Source organism: Phoxinus phoxinus (assembly GCF_949152265.1).
Source record: "Phoxinus phoxinus genome assembly, chromosome: 18".
Lineage (NCBI taxonomy): Eukaryota > Metazoa > Chordata > Actinopteri > Cypriniformes > Leuciscidae > Phoxinus > Phoxinus phoxinus.
This window is the reverse complement of record NC_136893.1, coordinates 17702642-17727276: the sequence shown is the minus strand read 5'-3', so window position 1 is coordinate 17727276 and position 24635 is coordinate 17702642. Positions and strand designations below refer to the sequence as shown.

The following is a 24635-nucleotide window of genomic DNA, read 5'->3' as shown; positions in this document are numbered from 1 at the left end:
GTTGTTTATGCTCAAACAGCAACATTACACACTTAACTAAAGTTAGAAAAGTGAAATCATAATCAACCACCCCTTTAATAGTTTTCAGTAACTGAAATAAAATAAATGATAAATATTGAAGGAAAAACGTAAAATAAAATAAAAGTAACTTAAAACATATTTGCCTTGCTTTGGCAACTAACTGAAATAAGTTGTAGTATTAAAACGACAAAAAATAAAACTGACAAAAATAAATTAAATCTAAATATAGTAATATTGCAAAAAACAAAAACTAATATAAGTGTCAAAAGCACATAACAAAATGACTAAAATTAAAACTGATATAAAACACCACAATGATACTGTATACTAAAACGACACTGACATTACTTTTTTATGGTGTCTTTTTGGTGTGTTTTTTTTTTGTCCTTTTTTGGAGCTTCGCAGCTCCTAGTGACCATGGCCTGTTGTGCTTTGGAAGAACTGCTCCAAAAAAGTTCTACTTTTGTGTCCATAGGGAAAAAAGCAACAGCAAAGGGTTTGGAACATCATGAAGGTGAGTAAATAATGATACAATGAATTTAAATCTTGTATGAACCATCTCTTTAACATTTGTATATCTAAAATGTCCTTTTACACTGATTTTAAGTGAAAACTAATTCCAGTACTGCATTCTGTTATTTAGCTCGTTGGTGTGCTTGTGTGTAGTAGTAGTTTGACGCTAGAGTGGATCAGAAGCTCGGTATGAAGACAATGATCAGTCTGTCGTTATGACTGACAAACAGTTTTCTCTGAGACGCGTCACTTACAGTATTACTCATCAAAACAGTCAGCTTAAAATAGTGTGTGAATACAGCAGACATCATCCACACATGGAAACGGGTCCTCAACTAACTCACCTTAAATGACCTGTAGCTGGAGAGTTAAGTGAGAATGACGGGATGAAATCGCTTATAGGGATGAAGGTGTGAGAGAAGAATGAAAGATGGAAGGATTTTTTTCATATCAGCACAGGACAGAAACATGACAATAGGTTTCCATCCAAGGATTTTTTTGGGGGGTGAAAAAAAAGGTTCAGCGCTTCAAAACGGTTACCGATATAGCTGATGGAAATGCCATTTATCGACACATTTTCTCAAGTGTCGACTTTTTCCGTTTAACGAGATGGAGCAAGAGAAAGCAGAGGGGATTTCAGGAGAGGGAGAAAGAAGAAATGATGTTGAGAGAGGGAGAAAGAGGTGGCTGGAGGAAACAGTCACACAGCCATCACATGCAGTTGACACCAGCGTCTGTGGACACTATTAATAGCCCCTAACGTTCCTCTCTTTCCTCCCTCTCCCTCTCTCTCTCTCTCTCCAAACACACTGAGCAACTGTTGCAGAAGAACGCTGTTCTCTCTTCTGCTTATTTTGTCCTATAGCTTCTTTTATTTTGTGGGACAGGATAGTGGGAATCTCAAGACATTGACAACATAAAAACATTAAACATAGTGACCCCAAAAAGTATTTGGACGCTTAAAAATGTGTTTTAAAAGAAAATATTGAAACAATTTAGAGGCAAATTCGGAGTTGACCTGGGTGTTAATACAGATTCCCCTGTTCAATTTGATTCTGACTCGCATTTGATTTTTCAATACACATTGCAAACTTATTTTGCCTAACTCAAATATGTGTAAAATATGGCTCTCTGTTCTTAGCTGTGTGTGTGTGCGTAGTCTAGCCTCTGCTCCGCCTAAGGGAGCATCTCAACTGGGACGGCCTGTTTTATCAGTCCATTCATCTCTGTGACCTGAAGGAGCCCCAAACGCTGAGCTAAATGATTCTGTATTACTGAGAGACCCTCCCTCAGCACACACTGGGTGGGAATGTTTGATGGTTGTTTGCGTTTGTGGTCGGCCATGTGCAGGTGTAGAGGAGAGAATGTGGTTGTGATCGTTGCATCATCATGGGCCGTACCCCAGCAGATGGAGTGGGAGGTGATTTTGCTGTGTTTGTCTGAACAGTCAGTGCGCTGTGACGTGTTTCCCACCATTTCCAATTAGCGATGGGCATTTTGGTAATTTTTTTCAGCATTTTGTCCCTCGACCGTCTCAAGAACCCTGTATGCTGTTCCGTTCAGTTGCAGACTTTGAATTCTTTTTAGCCATTTTTAATGGCAGTTCTCTCTGTAAACAGAGTTTTAAAATTCGCAAATTGCTGTCTGATGAACAGGGATACATAATATACTGGCCAACCAATATTTTTAGTTTATTGGTATTGTACTTGCCGATTCCCTCTATTTTTACATCAACATTAATTTAACATTAATCTTTAAAAACACTAATAATTTAATCACTGTAAATGTTATTTTAGTATTATTTATATAGTATTACACTATTTATTATTTTTTTAATGTGCTTTTATTTTTTTATAATTCTAAATAGGGCTAAATTAGGGTTTTCATCTAACATTCGTTTTATTTCAGCTTTATTTCATAATTATAATTCATAATCACTGATCACTGTTAAATATATTCCTTACCAAATCTCAAAATTTATATTAAATTATTATTATTATTATATAATTTGTATATTATAATTGTATATTTTTGTGATGCCTAAATTCACCTGTAGCATTTAAAATGATTAATTTTAGTTTTGAGTTTATTTAGAAAAAATAGTTTATAATTTAATTTGCTCCCATTTATCAGTTATCAATGGAAGCTTGCTTCTGCCACAGAATAAAAAATAAAAAGGGTAATTGCGACATTTTATCTCGTAATTCTGATTTTTTTCTCTCAGAATTGCATGATATAAATTTACAATAGCAAGAAAAAAAGTCAAAAAGTCTGACTTTATAAACAATTGTGAGTTTATATCTCTCAATTCTGAGAAAAAAAAAAACTTTCACACTATTACGTCCAGGTCATGTTAGAAAGAGATCTATAATTGATCTGCTAATTTGACAAAGTTGAGTTTCTTTGTCACAAGAAAGCAAACTTCATCTTTCTTTCTCTATGCACCTCTTTTTCTTTCATGTGGACACTAAAGATGAGTAACCTCACAACACCCCCAACCCCCCAGTCGCTGTTACCCGGGGCTCAAATATCTCTTACACATACACACACAAAAAGCAGGTGTAGGGGAGCAGCTGGTAAGATTAGTGTCTGCATGTGTGTGTCGGTTGGTTTAGATGTTGTATGAGGACAATGATCTGAGTGGTTAATCATTCAGAGCCAGTAAAGAGCAAGAGTTGTCACATTCGCTGACTGCTCATCGAGGGCTCTCGGTTTATTCGGCTTCGCAACAATGAGAGAACCAGAGAAAACATCTCCTCTTCTTTTTCACTCAGATTACCTCTGCCGCACACACGCGGCGGTCCTGACCCCCCTCTGCTAAGCAGCTGTAGATGTAGCTCCAGCGGTAATTGTGCTAGTGAGTGCTCAGGCTAACAGGAGCAGGGGAAGAGCGAGGGAAGGAGGGGGATGAGAGGACAGGGCAGAAGCTGATAAAAAGAAGAACACATTGGAACAGAGTGTTGTTCTGCTGGAGCAGGGGCCATGCGGATGTTTGCAGGGCAGCTAGTGGTCAGTGTGTTCTCTAGTGTACACACACACACACACACACACAATGTCCTCTTCTTCTCGGGATCTCATTAAGAGGTCCTACAGGTGTCTCACAGTAGAGAAAGCTCTGTTTTCTATTAAGAAACTGCATGGTGTTTGGTCGCATAAGAGTAGCCTCTAAGATGTTAGGCCATTGGGAGATGCTGTTTCTAATGTGTTTTGGGAAAGTTTGTTCAGGGCCAGTCAAAAAAAGCCCATCCCTAAGTCTCTGTGGCTATGTTTACATTACATTACTTGCAATAGCTGCTAAGGTGGTATAGAGTTGCTATAGTTGCTAGGGTGTAATCAGTGTGATTCTATGCTTTTTTAAAGCTATTTTGATCTCACTCACATGAGATCAAGCAATAGCAACCACAATCATTCAATCAATTCCAGATCTACAAAATCAAGTCCCGTCCTACATACATTCTTGTTTGAGAAGCCATTCAGATATACATCACAATAGGGGGGGAAAAGACTATCGGAAATTGTTTAATGCCGACTTTAAAAGGCCATTCCTCTGTAACTGCATTGACAACAGAATATGATTGTTAATAGCAAAATATGGTGTAGTGTTCTGTAACCAAACTGGCTCCCTTAAATGTTCAGGACTTGCACCTGAATTTTGCAAAGAGTTTGGTTAATCTGTCACATATGAACAGAACTGTGAGCGCTCAAATTTGTGGGTTAATTAAGATCTGGTGGAAGTTTTTAATAATAATTTTAATAATACATTTTAACAAATAAATAACACTGTGTCAAAAGACTTTCCTCTGTTATGGTAGTGCAATCTGTGATATTTATCACTGTCACTGTGCTTACAAGCATAATTCATGGTTACCGTATTTAAAAAAAGCATTGTGACTTCAGTTGCAATACAGAGTGTCTAATTGTTAGACAAGTAAGTATGGTTATTAGTTACTTGCCAAAGTTTATTACTATTCAGGTCACTATCTTCAAGTAGCTGTGTTAGCTTCAGCATGCACCACTAATAAACTGATCTCATGACATCGACACTGAGGTTGTGTGTGGAATGAGAGATTAGAAGGGAGCACTGCGTCATACTCTATCACAGTGGAACTAATTGATTTTAATAAAGTTGGCGTGAAGCTACTTTTGATATCTGCAAATAGAGTGACTCGTCCTGAATATTCATGGGCTATTCACAAGATTCGCACGCTTCACACAAAACCAAGCCTTTCATTCGGAGGACGGTCTATAATTTGGCCTCCCCATGAGGCCAGCCGTCATATCTGTGGCCATAGATTCAGCTGTGCAGCCACGAGGACAGATACGAGACTGAAAGAGTGATTATTTATGAATTAGAGAAAAGAGGAAGTGTCGTTCCACTACCCTGGAAGTCTAACAGAAACACATACACACAGCTGGAGGGAGCTAATGACAGACCAAAATGATTAGTTTCATTTATCACCCGTGAACAGAGAAATGAAATAAGTCTAATTTTCTTGTTAACTAGAAGGAGATTAATATTATGTGACAGAATGCTGAAACGCATACTGGAGGTACTGAGTTAAAAAATAACTGATGCAGTGATAGCAGAGCACTTTCGCACACTCCCAGTGACTGATCTTCAGTGGCCAAGATTTATGGGGTTTTCAGTGCAGATGTTGCAAATATTTAGAGACAATAAAATTGTTGATTAAGCTGAAGTATGTACATTTTTTTAAAACTCTGCCTCAGGAACAAAAAAAAAGGCACATTGTGAGATATAGTCACTCTGTAGGATTTAAATTTGCAATTTTAGCAATTTGCACAAAGTCTCACAGTGTGACTTTTTGTCTCATAAAGTGACTTTATTTATTATATATGAAGTTACATTTGTGTGATCTGAATTTCCACAAACAGGGCGAGTTATTTCTGCAGTTCTGTTTGGTGCCACTAGTGGTGCAAAGATGTATGAATGTTATAAAGATATTTTGTCATCCAGTATTGGGATCTGATAATATCCGCTAAGTAAGGAAAGCTGCAACAGTTCATTGCACAACTCATTTTTTTTTTCTCTATTATTTAATGGCTTGATCTGGGTATTTGAAGTGCACTTTTTATTGTAAGTCACCCTATTTATAGTAAAAAATGGCAAAGAATTCTGCACAAGCATATGAATTGGGATGCACCTCGTCATTTGACATGGCAAAGTACATCGACATGGCTGTTGTAGATTTTGGAAATGACACCGAGCAAACATTTCTGTTAGTCATTGGCCAGTGCTGATAATATAAACAGCTCAAATATCGATCGGTTTCCTGGCCTGGTTTCTTATTCACGGCTGCATCACTGGTGGTGAGAATACAAGAGCTAACAGTATACCAGCAGTCACTCATCTTCATTTCCACTGTCAGCATCTCACTGCGTCTGCACACACACTGTAGTAACTGCAGGACAGCCTGTGAGGTGAGTGGCTGCGTATTCTGGTCTCCCTGCATTCCTGCGGTTGCCATGGTGAAGAATCTCGGTGCTCTAGAGCAGGATAAATTAACAATGTTTTAATTGGCTCAGGGCTCTGAGTTACAGTGCGCCTTATCGGCACACTGTCATTTGCGGTGCATTATCATACACTCTGCATATGCATTCACTCAGGTGTGCATGTTTGAGGACCTTATAAATCCCAATGGAGCAGTGTAACCCCAAGTGTGTGTCCAATCTCATTTCCAACTCAGACACAGCTTACGCCCTGAGAGCCAATATGGCCAAAACATACGACACAAGTGCACTTCACCAACAGAATACACAGCACTCCGTCCATTGAGCAAACTAATCACGCACTTTACCTGGAAAAAAAGACGACAGAGGCTCAAGGATAGGAGAAAAGGGGAAAAAGGTACAAGGGAAAGAAGAGAAGAAAGAAAGTTGAGGGTATATAGGTGAAAAAGTCATGTGGGACTGAGAGCGGGCAGATCAAGAGAGATATGTCCTGTTCTGAAAGCTAGTGAGATGCCCCACATAGGCTGTCTTCTAAAGGTCCGGTCACATTTACTGTTGCTCGGGGAAATTTTGCTGGCAAAATCCAGACATTCCAATTCGAGAAAGTTCCCCACGCACACGCAGACCAACAGAAAGCTGTAATAACAAAAATCATAATGTGCACTACCATTCAAATGTTTGGGGTCCGTAAAAGAAGTATATAATGCTCTCACTAAGGCTGCCTTTATTTGGATAAAAAATACAATTAAAATATTAATATTGTGAAATATTATGACAAATTGAAATAACTATTTTATATTTGAATGTTAAAAACATAATTAATTCCTGTGATCAAAGCTGAATTTCCAGCATCATTACTCCATTTTGTGTGGTCAAATTTACCTTTGTACAGTGAAATTCTGCAGGAATTTGTTCAATATGAAATTTAGGAGGAACGCGTGAGGTGAAACATTTTCCTGTATGGATTATGCATCTGATTCAAGCTGCTTAAATATTTTGTAACATTATAAATGTATTTTCTCTCACATTTTGATCAATTTAAATATTCCACAAATCTTTGAATATAGTGTATCCATTAGATTTTGGTGTTAGAATGTTGCTAAGCTAATGGTGTGGTACTCTGATAAGCATAACTACCCTAGTGAAAAAAAATTATATTTACAATTTGTATTTTATACTAAATATTTTATTTTGTGCTAAGTATACTACAAAATACATTTACATATTTATGTGATAAATAAAATAGGCTACCATGCAATTGTACTTTTGGTATACTAAACTGGTATACTTAAAGTCTGCTAAATTGGAACAACTAATTTTGTACTTGATGCACTTTAATTTTGCGGATATAGTGCTGAGGTTCAACCATTTGATTGTGCTAAAATGGAACTATTGCAAGTATACTTCAGGTACACTTTAAAAGACTGACATTATGCAGTAATCATATTCTTACTAATATCGATTTTAAGATACTTTTTAGGCTTAATATTAACAAATGTGCATTGTGCAATAAAGAAATACTCCAAATAATGTTTAATTATAATTTTATATCAGTAAGTCTTTAGTGATATGTCAGTAAATATGTTAATGACTTTGAAGTATACTTAGTATGAAATAAATGTATTTTAAATAGATTTTGGTATCGTTCTTTTTTTTACTAGGGTAACTATGCAGAACACAAATATTGGGTAAAATAGAAAAAAAGTATTGGTACTTTTATAAATATTCTATATATTACTGAATCAGAATTTTTTTCCGACTTAATCCGTGATCTTTGGAGTTTGCTGTAATGCATTCTGGGATTGCTTTCACTGTAAAGGATACATGCTGCCTTAGAAATTGGCCAAAGAAAGTATCATAGGAGGCCACATAATTAAGTTTACTACTTTCTGGAATGGTCTTCATGTCGGGAGCTTGCCAACGATGCCCTAAAAATGCTGCCTCGGATAGGACATTCGCTAGGTTTTGGAACCAAGCAGCTGTGAGTGCGTTCTTTCCCTCTTGCTCTCTTGTTAGTCTTATGAACACACACAGACTCCATCATTTAGCCATCAGTTTGTGTATCTACGCAGCCGTTTGCCAAGATTAGCCAATAAACTGTGACCGCCTGTCACAATTAGCACTAACCCAGTCAAACTCATTCCACTCCCACTCGATCCTGTCCATCTCTCGGCTACAGATAAAACCCTCTTCACACCACGATGCCGCACATTCCCTCTCGTTTTCGTGATTAATTTTTGTCCTGTTTTCGAAAATATCGAAACCTCCTCAAAACTATAGATTTACTTGAGAAGCGAATCTGTCCTCTGGATGTGTGCCAAAACATACAGCACTCGTCCTGCACGAACCCGTAGTTGAAGATTAGGACAGACAGACTATCTGCCGTATTACAGTACCATAAATGTTTGTGTCACTATCAGCAGGTTTTCCACCCTGGATTCTCCATGCCGAGCTCGGCATGTGGTGCAGGTGTGCGTAAGAAAGAACTTAGTGAATTTCTGGGGTTTTGTCGTTGTTGTTTGTTTGGACGTCTGTATATCAGTGGGGGGTCGGTGTCTGTCTCTTCCTTTTGGCTGAGCACACATGTCTGAAGGGCTTCTCCCCTCCACTGAACTCTTCCACCATCCCTCCATCCCTTGTTTCCAGAGAGGCGGAGACGTGGGGGAGCTGCCGTTGCCTCTCCTGCTCCGACCCAGCTTGTCTCCTAGCAACAGGGCTGTTTGGTCCGGGACCTGGGAGTGGAAGCAAGAGAGAAACAGAGTAGCAGAAAGGAGAGAGTGTTGAGGGAGAGATTAAAAGGGAAAAAGGGAAAGCTGTAATTATCTGGTGCTGCTGGAAGGAACAAGGGCCTGGAAGAGCAGAGGGAGAGATGGAGTGAGGGAGAAAGACAGTGATGTTCTGGGTTAGAGGTGCTAGTGCTTGTTGAGGGGGGGAAATCAAGGGAATGGGGGAGGAATGGCACCATAGCTCGAGGATGAAAAAGTGTGAGGCTTTAAAAACAGCACAAGCATCCGCTTATAGAGGTGGAAGTGCAGTGTGCTCATTTTGTTCATTAAGTTGTGTCCAAAATGGTGCCTTCCTGCCCGGTCAGTCAGTGGAAATTGAGTTGTGTCCTAATACAGCTTCAAACAAACAAACAAAAACAGCATTAAAATCATGGAAATTACTACATAAAATGGAAACTGCCCAACAATAAGGAACTTTTATTATATTTATATAAAGCTCAGCATGAAAGCAGATGTAAATCTGGTCTGTACGGATCAATGATCAACTGCGATCCGTTGCACCTCTAATAATGAATGAACACGCTTATCATCATGATTGCTATCTTACCAGATATATCCTATATCCTAGAAAAATCCTACTCCAGTAAGTAAACGTGTCCCTGTCCCCAAAAATGTTGGTACTTAGAAGCGCTTCCCTCCACGTTTTCTGCTACGCATCGTTTATTTTTACCACTCATGCGCACCGGTTATGTGCACCCCTGCCCTAAATGCTGTTTGAAATACTGTTTGATTTTACACACTTCTTTTTGTCAACAACAAAAAAGGTATTTTTACCCTTTTAAAAGTTGATGAACATTGTTTATTTCTTGTTTTTTAAGCAAATCTTAAATAACTGTAGTGTTGTTTATGTATTGGTTGACTAGATGTAAAATGGTGTCTGAAAGCAATAAATTCGTTTTTTTTATAAACAAATTTTTATTGCTTTCAGACACCATTTTAAGCATTAGACACCATTTTTGTTCTTCCAACCAAAAACGCTGCACAGTATTGTGGGATTTCACTGGCAGAATCCACTGAATGGAGGCAACTCCGTGGACAGGAGGTTACGCAAACCTAAATCCAGACGTGCCATGATGCATTTCAGATGCACCCATGATGTATATACTTTTGATGCAATAAGATTGCACTTAATATATATCAGTGCATGTGCATTTTGGGCACAAGATGCCATGCTGCAGTGGCACAAAGAAAATGCTAATGTCAGGCTTTGAGTGTGTGTGCAGGACAGCCTGGTTTTACCCTCTCAGGGTTTCGGTGACTTTGACCCCGTGTAGGCGTTGGGGGAAGGGGGATCTCTCTCTATCCTGTCCTCTCTGCCTTGAGGTGCACCCTGTGTGTGTGTACAGGCATGCGCGAGTGTCCTGTCTGCCGTGCCTGAAGGTACTGTGCTGACCCCCTCCCTCCTGTGTCCCACATTGGCGCGTGTGGTTGGGCTGCTGCTGTCACACGCAGTATCGTCCCAGGCCGCTGATGTGCCCCGCAACGCTGGGAAAAGGGGGGTGGAGGGGGTTGAAGGCCGGGCGGCATCATGCTACAGCAGCATGAATTTGTAACAAACACACACACACACATTGGCAGAGCCTGGCACACGTGTCCTATCTCCTGAAGTTAATGTAGTGGAGTGGAATCCAGCAGTAAACATGTGTGAGTGCATGTCACATTACTGCAGCGACTCATCGCGTATCAGAACGCACTCCGCGCCCACGTAGGTAGATTCATGTTTAGTGCACAACTATTCTTATACTGTAACATGATGATTTGCAGGTGGAATATAAGGCAATTTCTATTTGAATACAGATACATTTTAAAACTGTGTTTTCGTTTCAAAACATTCTCCATCCACACTAGCGTTTTAAATTGTTTTCCAAAAGTTTCTTGTCCACACTGAAACCAGCTTAAATCATCTTATACTGCACATGGGTAAAACTTAAAAATTCACTGAGATGATGCGGAGAGACCAGACAGAATAAAGCTCTTATTCTATTCCTATGTCGTTTTATTAGAAAAATAATTTCATGTAAATTTTCTGTCATCTCTGCAGGAATGCAATATTGCGATTGTACAAAGTAACATTTAGCGACACTGCAAAGCACATAGTTGGCACATAACGGTATATAACATAGACAAATAGGTACAACATCTTTTTCAAATGCTTCCGTTTTCACAGTCCATATACAATGTGAAAGAGGGCTTCAAATCTATCCACTTTGGAGAGATCTTCAAAAATCTCAATCTTCACTGGACAAAAACACCATCTGAGTGTGGGCCTAAACGTTGAGAAAAGCATGTATGTAAACTCTGCTAAACGCATTCATGTGTTCAAGAAGGCTTGGCTTTGGAGACACACTGAAGGAAAGGATCTCATGCTTTCAAAGCTAACTTGCTATTGCTGCTCCGATAATTTCCTACCCTACCTTTAAGTTATAATTAACGCTAAAATGAATGGTGAGATACTGCATTGCTAACCCCATAGCCCTGTACTGGGGGGTGGAGGGGTCTGAGTGGGGGATATGATGAAGGTGAAGAGCATCCCTGCATGTGACACAGGTGATGAAAGCAAAGGAAGATGCAGATGTTTATTTGGACCAGGACGGTTATTGATTGGATGGAGGAAGATCTGAACGCAAGCTTGTAGTCTAATGTAAAAAAGGGGTAGGTTTATGCAAACTTTAATGATTGAAAAAGTTTGTTGTACTTTATCAATGATTGAAACAGTAGAATGTAATTTGTTGCTTCACTGGAAGAACATTATAAGGTAAAACATTTTTTTTTTTTATGAAATGTGTATTATTAATTAAAGGGATAGTTCACCCAACATCTCAAGTTGTTCCAAACCTGTATGAATTTATTTTCTTCTTTAGGACATGTTGTGCTTTGATGATTATTAAATTCCACTTTGCAGTTGTCCCCTCCAAATTGTATTCATAGATAAATTAGCCATTAAGGTCTTCATCATTTACCGCTAAACGAGAATCTGGTATTTGAACACATTGAAACATCTGTGCTGGCACTATTAGTTCAACCAGTCACACTAAAAAGAATCAAGGTATTTTACTAGGTACATATATATTATTTTTGTTAAACGATTTCAACTGTTCAACCGGTTTAATTTCAAAAGATAACAAAGGCGGCCCTAATCATATATTACCAAAGCACTGCGGTTTTACGTGACAGAATTATGTGCTGTGATAATTATTATTTGACTTTAAATGGGCTGTTTAGAAGTGAGAGTATGAGTATAACGTGTGCAATTGCTTAGGCATGTTAAGGAAATGTCCACGTCTGATTTCAGTGTGTGGACGGGGGCTCGGGGTCAGAGAGCTCCTCTCTGAAGAGGGTGGCTGTCGTGGAGGACTTCTATGACATCATCTATGCCATGCACGTGGAGATCAGCTGCGACCCAGCCAAAGCACCCAAACACGCCGGGCAGAAGAAAACATATAAAGCGGTGAGTAAAGCAAGCAACTTTTCTGTCATCGTCTCTGATCAGTCATGGAAGTCTGTTTATGGCCTCGTACAGGTTAGACTTAATACCCTGTGTGGCCCTTTTTGACCGCCTGTATCTGCCAGCCCCTTAGAGTGTCCCGTTCTCTGTCAGCTTGATTTATTTCCTCTGTGATTCTTATGAGCAGAAGCGAGTGGCTCGTGGTGTGTGCTGCACTCCTGCTGTGTGTTGTCCTGGTGTGATTCGTAGAGAATCACTGAGCTCTGTGAGTTTTGGGTGAATCAGTCAGAATACACATTACCTGATCAATGAAAGCTGCAGGGACTATGTCGGACTTTTTCTTTCTTTTTTTCTCCTACATTTTTTTCGGCATTCTCCTGCATGTTTTTTGCATTACTTCTTTCTGTATTTATTTATTTTCTTATGTTCTGCATGTTTTTGTTTTTTGGCATGTATGTGCTTTTTTCTGTTTCTTCTTTTTGGATTTCTTTCATTCTACATTTCTTTCTGAGTTTTTTTTCTTTCTGTATTTCTTATTGCATTTCTTCATTTATTTCATTTTTGCATTTCCTTTTGCAATTTTCCATTTCTGCATTTACTTTATTTACACATTTTTCATTTTTTGTCTTGCATTCACATTCTGCATGTTTTTGCATTTCCTTTTTCTTTCTGTATTTCTTTTTGAATTCTTTATGCATTTATGCATTTCTGTCTCTGTCTTTTCATTGATCATTTCTTTCTTTCTGCATTTCTTTTTATTTATTTCTGAATTTCTTTCTGCATTCTCTCTTTTTTGCATTTCCGTTTGCAATTTATTTATTTATTTTCCCCTGCATTTCTGTTTTTACTGCATTCTACATATTTTATATTTTTGTCTTGCATTCTCATTCTGTATGTTTTTGTATTCTGTATTTCATTTTTAAAAAATCTTTTTGCATTTCTGTCTTTTCTTTCTGGCCTTTTATTCCTCATTTCTGCATTTTCTTTTCTATTTTCTCCTTTCTTTCTTTCTTTCTTTCTTTCTTTCTTTCTTTCTTTCTTTCTTTCTTTCTTTCTTTCTTTCTTTCTTTCTTTCTTTCTTTCTTTCTTTTTTTCTTTCTTTATTTCTGCATTTCTTTCTTTCTGCATTTCTTTCTTTCTTTCTTTCTGCATTTCTTTCTTTCTTTCTGCATTTCTTTCTTTCTTTCTGCATTTCTTTCTTTCTTTCTGCATTTCTTTTTTCCTTCTTTCTTTTTCTGCATTTCTATCTTTCTTTCTGGATTTCTTTCTTTCTGCATTTCAGAATTTCTTTCTTTTTCTGCATTGTTGTAAGCAGAGATAGGTTGTATTTATTCAGGTCTGCAGTGAACATCTTTAGAACTCTGTATCACATATGTGCTGTCATGGAAACATGGGAAGTGAGAGTGACATGGGCTGCTCTCACCTGGTGTGGGGGTTGTGCAGAGGTCCAGTGCTGCTACTGCCCTCTTTTGGACAGCTACAAAAGTGCATGTTTGCGCTCACATGCATATAGGTATCATTTACACATGTTTTTCCAATAAATGCATAAATTAGTTTGTTTTTGGTTGTGTTGCATTAATAATTTCTGTGATGTATGTTTTAGTCTTTGACTCGCATGCACATATATTGTGTCCTCCACACTGTCCCTTGTTCCTCTCGCGCCTGACAGCTGTTGGTCTGTGAGGGGAGGGCAGGGCGAAGAGCGTCCCTGGGCATTTCTGTCCCTGCTCTTCTTAGGATCTCCTGGAGGAATCAGGGTACTAGAAAGGAGAAAGATCAGGGTTTTTTTCTGGCTCTTGTATCAGTGCTTCAGTGGGGCTTGTATGTTTAGTTCAGCTTCTGTCTTCGTAATGCACACACATACATGGTATACCCTCCAGCTGTGGTTCCATGGCCACCCATGCTGGTTTGTTAGAGCCTCATGGGAGATTAGAGAGACACGAGGGACCTTCAGTGTGGGGGTGTACTTTCTCTTTTTCTTTGTCCAGTTTAATGGCAGAAAGGTGGAGGAGGGAGAAACAGACATGAAAAAGAAGAGGGAAAATATCAAAGAAACATACAAATACAGTTTTGCACAGCTCTGAGGGGTGATGATGAATAAACAACTCAATAAATTATTTTTTTGAAGAGGATTTGTTGTGTTGATAGTAGTTAATAGTGTGTAACTTGTGCAAATGATGCATTGTTTTACACTAAATTACAATGTTTGGCTGTGAGAGTGTATGTGAAAGAATATAAAACTAAAGAAAGAAAAATCTTTCAATGTGGGCAAAACAGTGAGGTCCAAAGGTCTGAGACCACTTCTTTTAAAAAAAACTTGTATCAGTGAAACAATTAATAAAAAAATTAGAAAAAAACATGAATGTCTTAGTATTGAACAAGATGCACTCTATTCGCATGCGTACAAGCTGATGATCATGTTCTCCCGCATGATTTTACATAATCCAAAAAAGTATCTTGAGCTTAATGGAAGAACCACTGATGGTCTGTACAGAGTCACATGATCAATGCCACTAATTTATTTAATTGTTTAATGTCCTCCGTGAATTGCAAACTTCTACATACACGGTAAATGTTTTGCGTTTTTTTTTTTCAAAATATCTTATCTTTTTTCCAATTTACATTTTCAATGGATTTTCAATGTCTCAGACTTTTGGATCTCTCTGTACATATATGTGTGACATAGAAATGTTTTGACAAGGACAATTATGAGCATTCTCACTAAAGTAAATGATGTCACCCTTCATATAGACATGGAAGTGTGTGAGTGTTTGTAAATGTAAAAAAGTCTGTGTAGTCTCTCAGGGATTATTAGTCCACTTGATGACAGTATCCTAAGAAAATCTCTAAGCATTCACACCCTGTCTGCAAACTAGTCATCACTTGTGTTTCCTGTTACTGCCTCTCTACAGCGCTTTGCTGAGAGAAAATGGGAATACATTGTTTTTACTCTGCACCTCTGATAGATATTAGATGTCTCAGATATGCATAATGTTGATAAGTACACATAAAGTAACCAATTAAAATGTATGGTAAAATAACAAGTATGACACGTACATGTGTATGGTTAGTTCAATTCAACAAAATTACATTACCATTAATGGTTTCACAAATTAGCTAAACTTTACGATCAGTGCCTTTGGAAAAAAATGTAAAAGAAATAAAGACTGTATAAATAAAAAAATAAAAAAATATTACATCTAAATAATTGCACCTAAGTTATTACTTGTGCACATCCATTATAAAAAATCTCCAGAAATGAAAATAAATAAATACATAAAAAGAAAAAAATCTATATTTTAACATTTCAAGTAATAGCAGCTATACAGCAGATGATTGCATGTGCATATCTCTTGTAAAACTCAAATGAAATCTCCAAAATAGTCCCATTGATTTATGGGTTTCATTTTCTTTTCTTGTTTTGGTAACTGTAAACTGCTTTTTTTTTCATAATCATTTCTGTTCCATCTTTATTATTTATAAATTGTTGCTGTCATGTCTGATCTGAGAACATTTTACCATCCATTAAGCTTTTGGCACTACTCGAGTTTGAGTTTGTAGGATCAGTGAGTCTAAAAGATCCTGATGTGAAGTTTAAAACGGTGTGTTTGTGTGTCAGATAGCGGAGACGTATGCGTTTCTGCCCAGAGAGGCGGTGACCCGTTTCCTGATGAGCTGTGGAGAATGTCAGAAGAGGATGCACATCAGCCCCAGCGGAGCAGAGTTCAAAGGTATCACACCAAACACACACACACACACACATAGACCAATCTGGATTACGTTAGATTTACTGTAGGTTTACACATTAACCCTATCGAGGGCGGTTTGCGTGCATCATCTTGACCCCAAAGAAAGCTGAAAAGCTAGAATCCGTTCATTCCCATATATTTAAAACATATTCATACCCATAATGCTTCATTGGACAGCTCATTGTCTTTGTTAAGAAAACCCCCTCTCATCCCTTTTGTCCCCTGCCCACCCTGTAACGAGCTCCCCCCGTCGTGCCAGCCTGAAGCTAATGAAACCCCCTCTGGCCACACCTCCTCCCCCTCGCACACACTCATCCCAACACCCTCTGATTAGGCTGCAGTCACTGGAGTGTCCTGCTAGCCTCCCTACACATGGCAATTAGCCCAATTACAGGCCCTTTAACAAAGAAAATGCCTCTGAAACCCGATTATTTCTACAGAGAGTGAGAGGGATTGTGGGTGGAATCCAATGGGGAAGGGATTTGATTGGGAGATTAGCATTGGAATGGAGAATTGAATGAATAAAACGTTATTTTGGCGAAGCTGCAATCCCAGTCAGACCGAACCCTGCAGTGCGGGTTGCCAATCAAAAGAACTGCCCTCAAATGTCCCGCTCGCTGAGATAAACAGAGAGGAAACACCTCCCAGGCCTGAACTGTCAGTGTTGTGTCAACTTTGGGCTTAGGTTGGGTGTTGCTCATAAAGAGAGCTGCTAATTGGCTTCTTGCCCATGGGGGTGCACAGACCTCCCCCCTCCCTCGCTCCAGCCGGCCGTACGAAAGTTCAGCGCTGAATTATTCAAAGTAATTAATTACTGTAAACTCGCTCTGTCTTTAATTGACGCTCAGGCTGTGGTTGATATCAGCTCTTTTATCCACATATCTATTTCTGTTGCACAGTTTAATGTGCCATTTATATATAGATACTGAAGAAGTGATAGTAGTAGTAGCCTACATGTTGATTATGTGATAGAGCGAGTTATGACAGAAACACATTCCATAAAAGGTGTTTTTACTTATGTTGGTTACATAGAAAACGTCAATGAGAATAACTCCAAAGAAACTTGTGTGTTTATGTGATAAAATGTAATTTCTTAAGCTGACAGATGTGTGGCATAATGGTTCAATATAAGCGCTTTTTTTTTTTACCTCGACATCCTCTTGATCCATTCTTCAACTAAAATAATGGGTTTTAAAGGAGACTATTTCAATTTCAGTATAATTTAATATTTAATGTTTAACTTTAAAGCGCATTTAAAATATTTATTTCATAATATTTTGTCGCGCTTTATAGTACACTTATTTTGATATGTTGACTAATGTACATGTTAAGTACTTGATTATAATTTGATATTTCATTTAAAATTAATGTTTACATAATATATGTGTGTGTGTGTATATATTATGATTACAGTTATATATACTATATATGTATGTGTGTGTGTATATATTTATATATGTTTTTTTCAGAAAGTTGCCACCCCTCAAAAGCCCACACACACACACACACACACACACACACACACACACACACACACACACACACACACACACACACACACACACACACACACACACACACACACACACACACACACACACACACACACACACACACACACAATATATACATATATTATGTAAACTTTAATGTTAGAAGTGTTAGAAGTGATTAATCGTGATTAATCGATTTGACAGCACTATAAATAACATGTAAAGATGTACTTGTGTGTGTTTTTGACCCACTTAAGTAGTTCTTAAGTTCAACTAATTGCATTTAATATTAATATAACATGGAAATAAGTGTCTGTTTGCACTCAAGTATATTCTTTTAAAGTATATTATTTCCATAGAAAGTACTCTTTTTAAAAGTATGCTTAAGTGAACTACTTTTTCACAAGGGATAACGCTAACCTGTGGCTTCATTATTTTCTTTTTTTGTTGCATTTATTTGCATTTTTTTGACAGATTAGTGACCAAACAACAATTATAGCGTTTATCAAAAGTTTTTGCAGTTCCGGCCTAGGTGAAAAATATATTGGACGACTTCATCAGGGAGACTTTTTAGCAGCCTGACAAAACTGAAGCCTGAAAATCACTTTAGTCTTTAACCATTATTATGTTGGTTTTAGTGATGATCTAGTTCCTGCAGGATTTTTTGTTTGTTGTGGTGAATCCATATGAAATGAGAAAATGAGGTTGATCAATACACAGCAAACAGCTCATCCATTACTGATAGCCTGTGTGTGTATGTGTGCGTGAGATTATCAGCAGGTAATGGGTTGCTTCATGGCTCTTTTAACTCAAAGCTGATAAAATCCATAATAAGAAGGATGTTACATGACTAAAAAAGCCTCCATATTTACAAAGTCTAAAGGAAATTGTTGAGAATTCCTTGAAATGTGTTTTTGACCTTCTTCTAAACACTTAGGGAGACCATAAGTGCACTTCTTTGTGTGAGTGCACTTAAAATTAAGTGTATATGTGTGCATTAATCACACACACACACACACTCACACACACGCACGCACGCACGCACGCACATGCACAGATGAATTAAAAAAACAAATCAGTCATCATTATCGTCCCCGTCAGAAACATTATCATGATCTTTCCAAACATTCACAATGATTTGTCTCACAGTAGCTTTGGATGGGGGAAAAAACAGCTGTTGGGGGAGAGTGGGTTTAAATTTCTATACATTTCTTCGATGCATATTAATGTAATTTGCATATGCATTTCTTATAATTAGGCCTTTGTTTAGCATTGTTAATCTGGCAGAGGCAGAAGTGTGCCTGCAGAAAACACTGGGGCAGATACTGCCCTCTAGTGACAGCTTTGAGAAATAACACTCTTTATGTGATTCTCAGGTATAACAACAGAATTATTCACTTTTCCTGTCACGATAAATATGTATGGCCTCACTGTTGTAAATCTCTCATGCTTTCTCAGAGAACAACCATCCGACATCTCTGGCGGCCGACCTCATAGACTACAATATGCCCCTCACGACAACCTACCTGAAACAGAAGAAACTACAGTGCATGAACAACAACGAGCAGGTAAAGCAGTCTTCTCTAGTATTCAGTGTTCACTGGCCGACAGACGTCCACATCTTGTTTCAGTCCATCCAGATGGTGCAGTAATCATAGTGGGTGTTATGCATTACTGACAGGTATTTCAGACACTTTCAGCATTTACTCCAGGTAATATGCAGTTAACATGGACTCTGCCATATCGGCCACCCGTGGGTGGATGTGAATTTGTGCGCTATACTATTTAGAAGGAATGGCAGTTAGTTCTGTTCTAATTAACAAGTTTTCTGAGCAGCTTGCTAATTAGCTGAGGTGTGAGAAAACCGGTGAAGTGCCAATCTAACAAAGAAAAGCAAACCACATGCACTTACAGTCATACACACCTCAATTTGTACACACACACACACACACACACACACACACACACACACACACACACACACACACACACACACACACACACACACACACACACACACACACACACACACACAAACAAACGTGTTCAACTCAATTTTAAAGTTTGCTCAGTAGATGCTCGCTTGCAATCAACATAGTTAGATAACTCAGAATTTGATGTATGGAGTCACTGAACCAGATTCAGTTTACCCAGCAGCAATACTTTGGAGGTAAAACAGCTTCACCAAAATAACCGTGATGGTTAGTTTAGGCTAAATTAGCAATTTATTCAATTTTAACTTATTTAAATTTTACACTCTTAATTGACATTTATGGTTCAATGAAGAACCTTTATTTATGAAACATGGAACCTTTATACCTTTATATTCCACCAAAGCTTCTTTATAGTGGAAAAAGGTTCTTTAGAGTTTTCAAATGTTCTTCACTAAGAAAAAAAAAAAGAACGGTTATTTTAAGAACTGATCACTGAAAGGTTCTTTGGGGATCCAAAAATGGTTCTTCTATGGCATTACTTTGAAAACCCCTGTCCCTTTATTTTTAAGAGTATATTTCATTTTGATGTTCATTTAATGTTAATTGTTGAAACAACATCATACCAATCAGGGTTTTAAACAACATTTGGGCATTTTTAGACCAAATATTGATAACATGGTTGCCAAATAACAATACTGGTTAACTAACTTCACTTGGCATTGCTGTTCCTTCAACTAGTCATGGCACATAACCAGGCAACACTAACCACTACTGTCTAAACCAGCATTAATACCGGTCTAAGCTTGTCTTTTTGATTTCACTAAACTGCTTCCATTTTCCTGTTATTATGAAGCCAGTGCAAGACAAGACGTGCCACAGACATTTCCTTTTATTTTAGAGTCTACCTGTGCACTGCAGTTGTTTGCTTTCAATTTACTGTGAAATTCTTCCATGAGTCTCTTATATAAAACCACACAATGCTTAGGAATCTATGTTTTGAATACACACCTTTTGTGTGAGAGGGTTTGCTTTTTCGAAAATTGCAGGGATTAGACAGGAAGTGTGTGTGTGTGAGTGAGAAATGTCCTATTGCAGTTTTGGTCTGCGGAGGGTGGGGCATGACAAGAGAAGCTGGCAGTTGAAAGCGCAAGAAGCTCTATAAAATAGGGTACAGTTCTGTATCCCTTTACCTTTTTTTGTGATAACTATTAGATATGTTAGATAAACTATTGTCTAACATAACATGAACATAGCATGAAAATTAGTTAGTTTTAAATTTAAACGCATTAAAAACTGTACCTCTTGACTTAAAGGTACAATATGTACGAATTTTATAATAAAATATCCAAAAATCACTTGCACAGTGTGATATATTTCCTGCTGTTTTGTACTTACAATATCCCAAAAGTTCCCAAAGATTTTTAATGTTAAATAATTAGCCGTCCCGGAAAACCTGTACACTTGTCGCCTGCCACTGACGTAATATCCGCGTTATCCCTGGTTTCCGCTCAAGTACTGCCATAGTAACCATGGCGACAGACGTGGACAACTGCGTAGTGCTTATTGTCTAGCTGCTCGCTCTTGTTTCGTTCAAACATTATGGACCAAGGCAAGCAGACTTTGGGGAAAAAAGGAGAACTAAACTGAGGATCAATATCAGCGTGGCGTTTTCGAGATGACGAGTGCTCCACGTCCGCGACTAACTTCGACTTGTCAGAGCTCTTACATGTAAGTTATTTTATTAGAAAGGAAAGCAAATGTACATAAAACTAATCAATGTTATATAGCTCAACATGATAAAATGTTCGAATATGATCTGTATGTTATTCTAATGTTGATCTAGCTTACTGCTAGTCTCATATAGCAAACAAACTAACATAGAATAACATTATAACTTTCAACACACTCAAATGCAGTTTAGTATGATAGTGTAGAGCAAGTGAAACAGCGCTGTGTCACCTCACAATCTTAATTCGTCTAATAAACTGACCTGTGTGAGTATTGTGAGTATTATTCAGCACTTGCGGGTAGTTCGGTAGAATGAAATGTCCTTATTCCTTTATATCCGCGGGACTCGCGGGATTCGCGGGATTCGCGTGTGGCGCTGATATAGATCTGTCTCTTATTAGCAATCGCGCCCTGCTTCATACCACAGTCATGTTAAAAACATCAATGTATTCACTCATCCATAAACATTATTAGATCCATCAGCTTGACGACAAGTTCCATAAGAGGTTAGCCCCTAGCGGCGAAAAAAAAATGACATACTGTATCTTTAAAAAGGGGATTTGTCCCACCTCAAGCGTTGACCTCCTCAACTGGGTCCAAGAATTAAAGTTATACAACTATATCATTTTGACATGATCTGCTAGTTTGATTTTGATTATTAATATATATATTTGAATTCATGGGAAATATAAGTTTCTAAATGGCTACATGGTACATAACTACAATAACAACAAAACCGCATTTGGTCCCTAACTATCAAGCCTCTACCAAGTGACAGCTTAATTTGACTACATATTTATCTTATCTTAATTTCATTTCATTTTGATGTTCATTGCTAAAAACAATAATAGCATTATACAAATTAGGGTTTCAAATAACATTTCGACATTTATTTAGACCAAATATTTATAACAGGGTTGCAAAGTTCAAAAACTTGAATGTATATTATTCTTTAAATGCTGCATCTTTTTGATAAAAAATACAGTAAATACAGTAATATTGTGAAATATTATCAGAATTTAAAATAACTGTTTTCCATCTGAATATATAGTAATATGTAATTTATTCCTGTGATGCAAGCAAAGCAGAATTTTCAGCAACATTACTCCAGTTTTCAGGGTCACATGATCCTTCAGATATCATTTTAATATGCTGATTTGCTGCTCAAGAAACATTTCTTATTATTAAACAGTTGTGCTGTCTGGATTCTTTGATTAATAGAAAGTCCAAAGAAACAGCATTTATTTGAAATAGAAATCTATAGTTACATTTTAAATATTTACTGACCTCAAATTTTTGAACAGTAGTGTAAAATTAACCCGTTTATATAATATAATTTGACCTCCTAAAGCTAGTGATGATCATTTTAGGGTTAAGCTCCTCCTTTCATTGTTAAATGTCCTATTTTGTACCCTATTTGCAGAAAGTGCCAAGAGGCAGATGGAGAAAGGCAGAGTAAGAGACAGAGACTAAGTGCTGAGATATAGAAATGGCAAAAGAATAGAGAGAGAAACTCAGAGAGTCACACAAATAAGCAGAATAATTAACAAAGAGGCCCTTGGATGAGTAGGAGCGAGAGCAGAGGATGTGGCGAGCAGGCTGGTCGGCCCTGCAGGACGTGTGTGTCCAGCTCAATTCAATAAAGAAGGAAATTAGCAGCATCCTTCCTGCAGGCTGCAGACTCCCGGCTCTCAGAGGGGGGATGGAGGAGATTAAGGAGAGGGGGAATGTTCATTATCGTTTATGGCTTTTTTTTTACCCATTTGCTGTATCTCCTCTTCAGGAAACTCATTTCGTTCTCTCTCCTCCTTTAGCTCTCTCTCCTCTCTTTCTCCCTCCCTCTTTCCCTCTCTCTCTCTGGGGAAAGGTGTGAGATTCTCAAATATTCTTGCAAATGATATAGGCCTACTGTATAGTCACAGAAAACATGATTGATTTTGTTCCATAGACATCATTACTTTTCCGTGCATTAAATGGATAACCGTTGTTTCTTTTATGTGATAGTCAGTCAGCTTGAAAAATCGCTGCTGTATTCGGAAGTGTTAAATGTGTTTCGTCCATTGTCACACTGAAAAATTAGTAGTGTCACTAGTACTAAATTTAACATGGAAGAGGTGGCAAGACTAGCAGTGTAAGTGAATTTGAATGTGTCATTTGTTCTTATAAAAGCTGTATTGTGCTTTTTTGTCTGTAGGGGGCAGATTTACCAAGCAATTCATTCTGCTAACTAACAATCCATACTAGCAGAACAAAGTTGCTGTGTAATCTTTTGCTGGCCTATTTCAGATACACTACAAGAGTCAAATTTAAAAGACTCAAGGACATTTGAGTTACCATAACAGATTATTTTATTTTTTTAGTCTTGTATTGCCTCTGTTTTGGTTGTGGGTTGATATGCTTTCTTATTAGTTAACCTGTGCCTTGTTGTACCCCTCATTATCTTGTGCTTTTTTTATAGTCCCCTATTTGTTTCAGTTCTTTGTCTGTTCTCGTGTGTGTTATGAGGTTTTCTGTCCCGCGGCGTGTTTATGGGTGTTTTGCTTTCTTTTAAAGAGATAAATAATCTAAATAATTGAAAGTTCTGTCATCATTTACTCACCCTCATGTCGTTCCAATCCCCGTGAGACTTTCATTCATCTTCAAAACCCAGATGAAGATATTTAAATGAAATCTGGGAGATTTCTGTCCCTTCATTGACAGCTACCCAACTGACACTTTGAGACTTCAAAAAGATCATAGAGGGAAAAAAAGCCACATTTTCTGAGAGACGATCACTTTACAGATTGATGTGCAAGAACCGCGTTAAAGCAGCACGTTTAAACTTCCGCAAGAACCAATGAGGGTGATTCTCGAGTTACGCTTGAGCTTCTGTAAGAGATTTGTTCTCAAGCAAATACGGTTGAGCTTCTGTTTGTTCGTTGATCAAGATTTATATGTGAATAAAAGCCTGAATTAAATTTGTTCATCATATAAAGTAATTGTGTGTCTTCAGTAAATTTATACTAAACCGCTTGAACCATATGGATTCATTTTATGATCTCTTTATGAACTTTTTGAAGCGTGGTATTGAATGGACTTTTAAATGGAAGGACAAAATATCTCCGATTTCATTTAACATACCTTTCATATGTTTCAAAGATGAACAAAAGTCTTACAGGTTTGGAACAACATGATGGTGAGTAATTGATGACACATTTTTTATATATATATTTTGGGTGAACCTTTAAAAAAATACTGTTTGCGATTGGATTCTCTTTTCTTCTTGTGTGAACACACATTGTAAACTGGCTTAAAAGACAAGGACTCACATTGTCTTCTTGCATTGCTATTGTAAATCTTTTTCCTAATGTCATTCTAAATAATGCAAAATAATAGTTTGCATTATGAGCAAGAGTTGTGTTTCCTGATCCTTTGAATGTATGCTTCTCTTGAGGGCTCCATTAGTGACTCTTACATCAAAGGGTGTGTGTATGTTGTTCATGCACTTAGATGTGCAC

General features: G+C 37.7%; 1 protein-coding gene across 1 annotated transcript in view; it reads left to right on the top strand.

The window, feature by feature from the left end:
- Nucleotides 1-24635, top strand: part of nol4lb (nucleolar protein 4-like b) — a 47266-nt gene that overhangs the window by 3752 nt on the left and 18879 nt on the right. The window contains exons 2-4 of the mRNA XM_079589054.1: nt 12082-12237; nt 15854-15965; nt 18935-19044. Coding sequence (XP_079445180.1) covers nt 12082-12237; nt 15854-15965; nt 18935-19044 — 378 coding nt within the window. The remainder of the gene's footprint in view (nt 1-12081; nt 12238-15853; nt 15966-18934; nt 19045-24635) is intronic.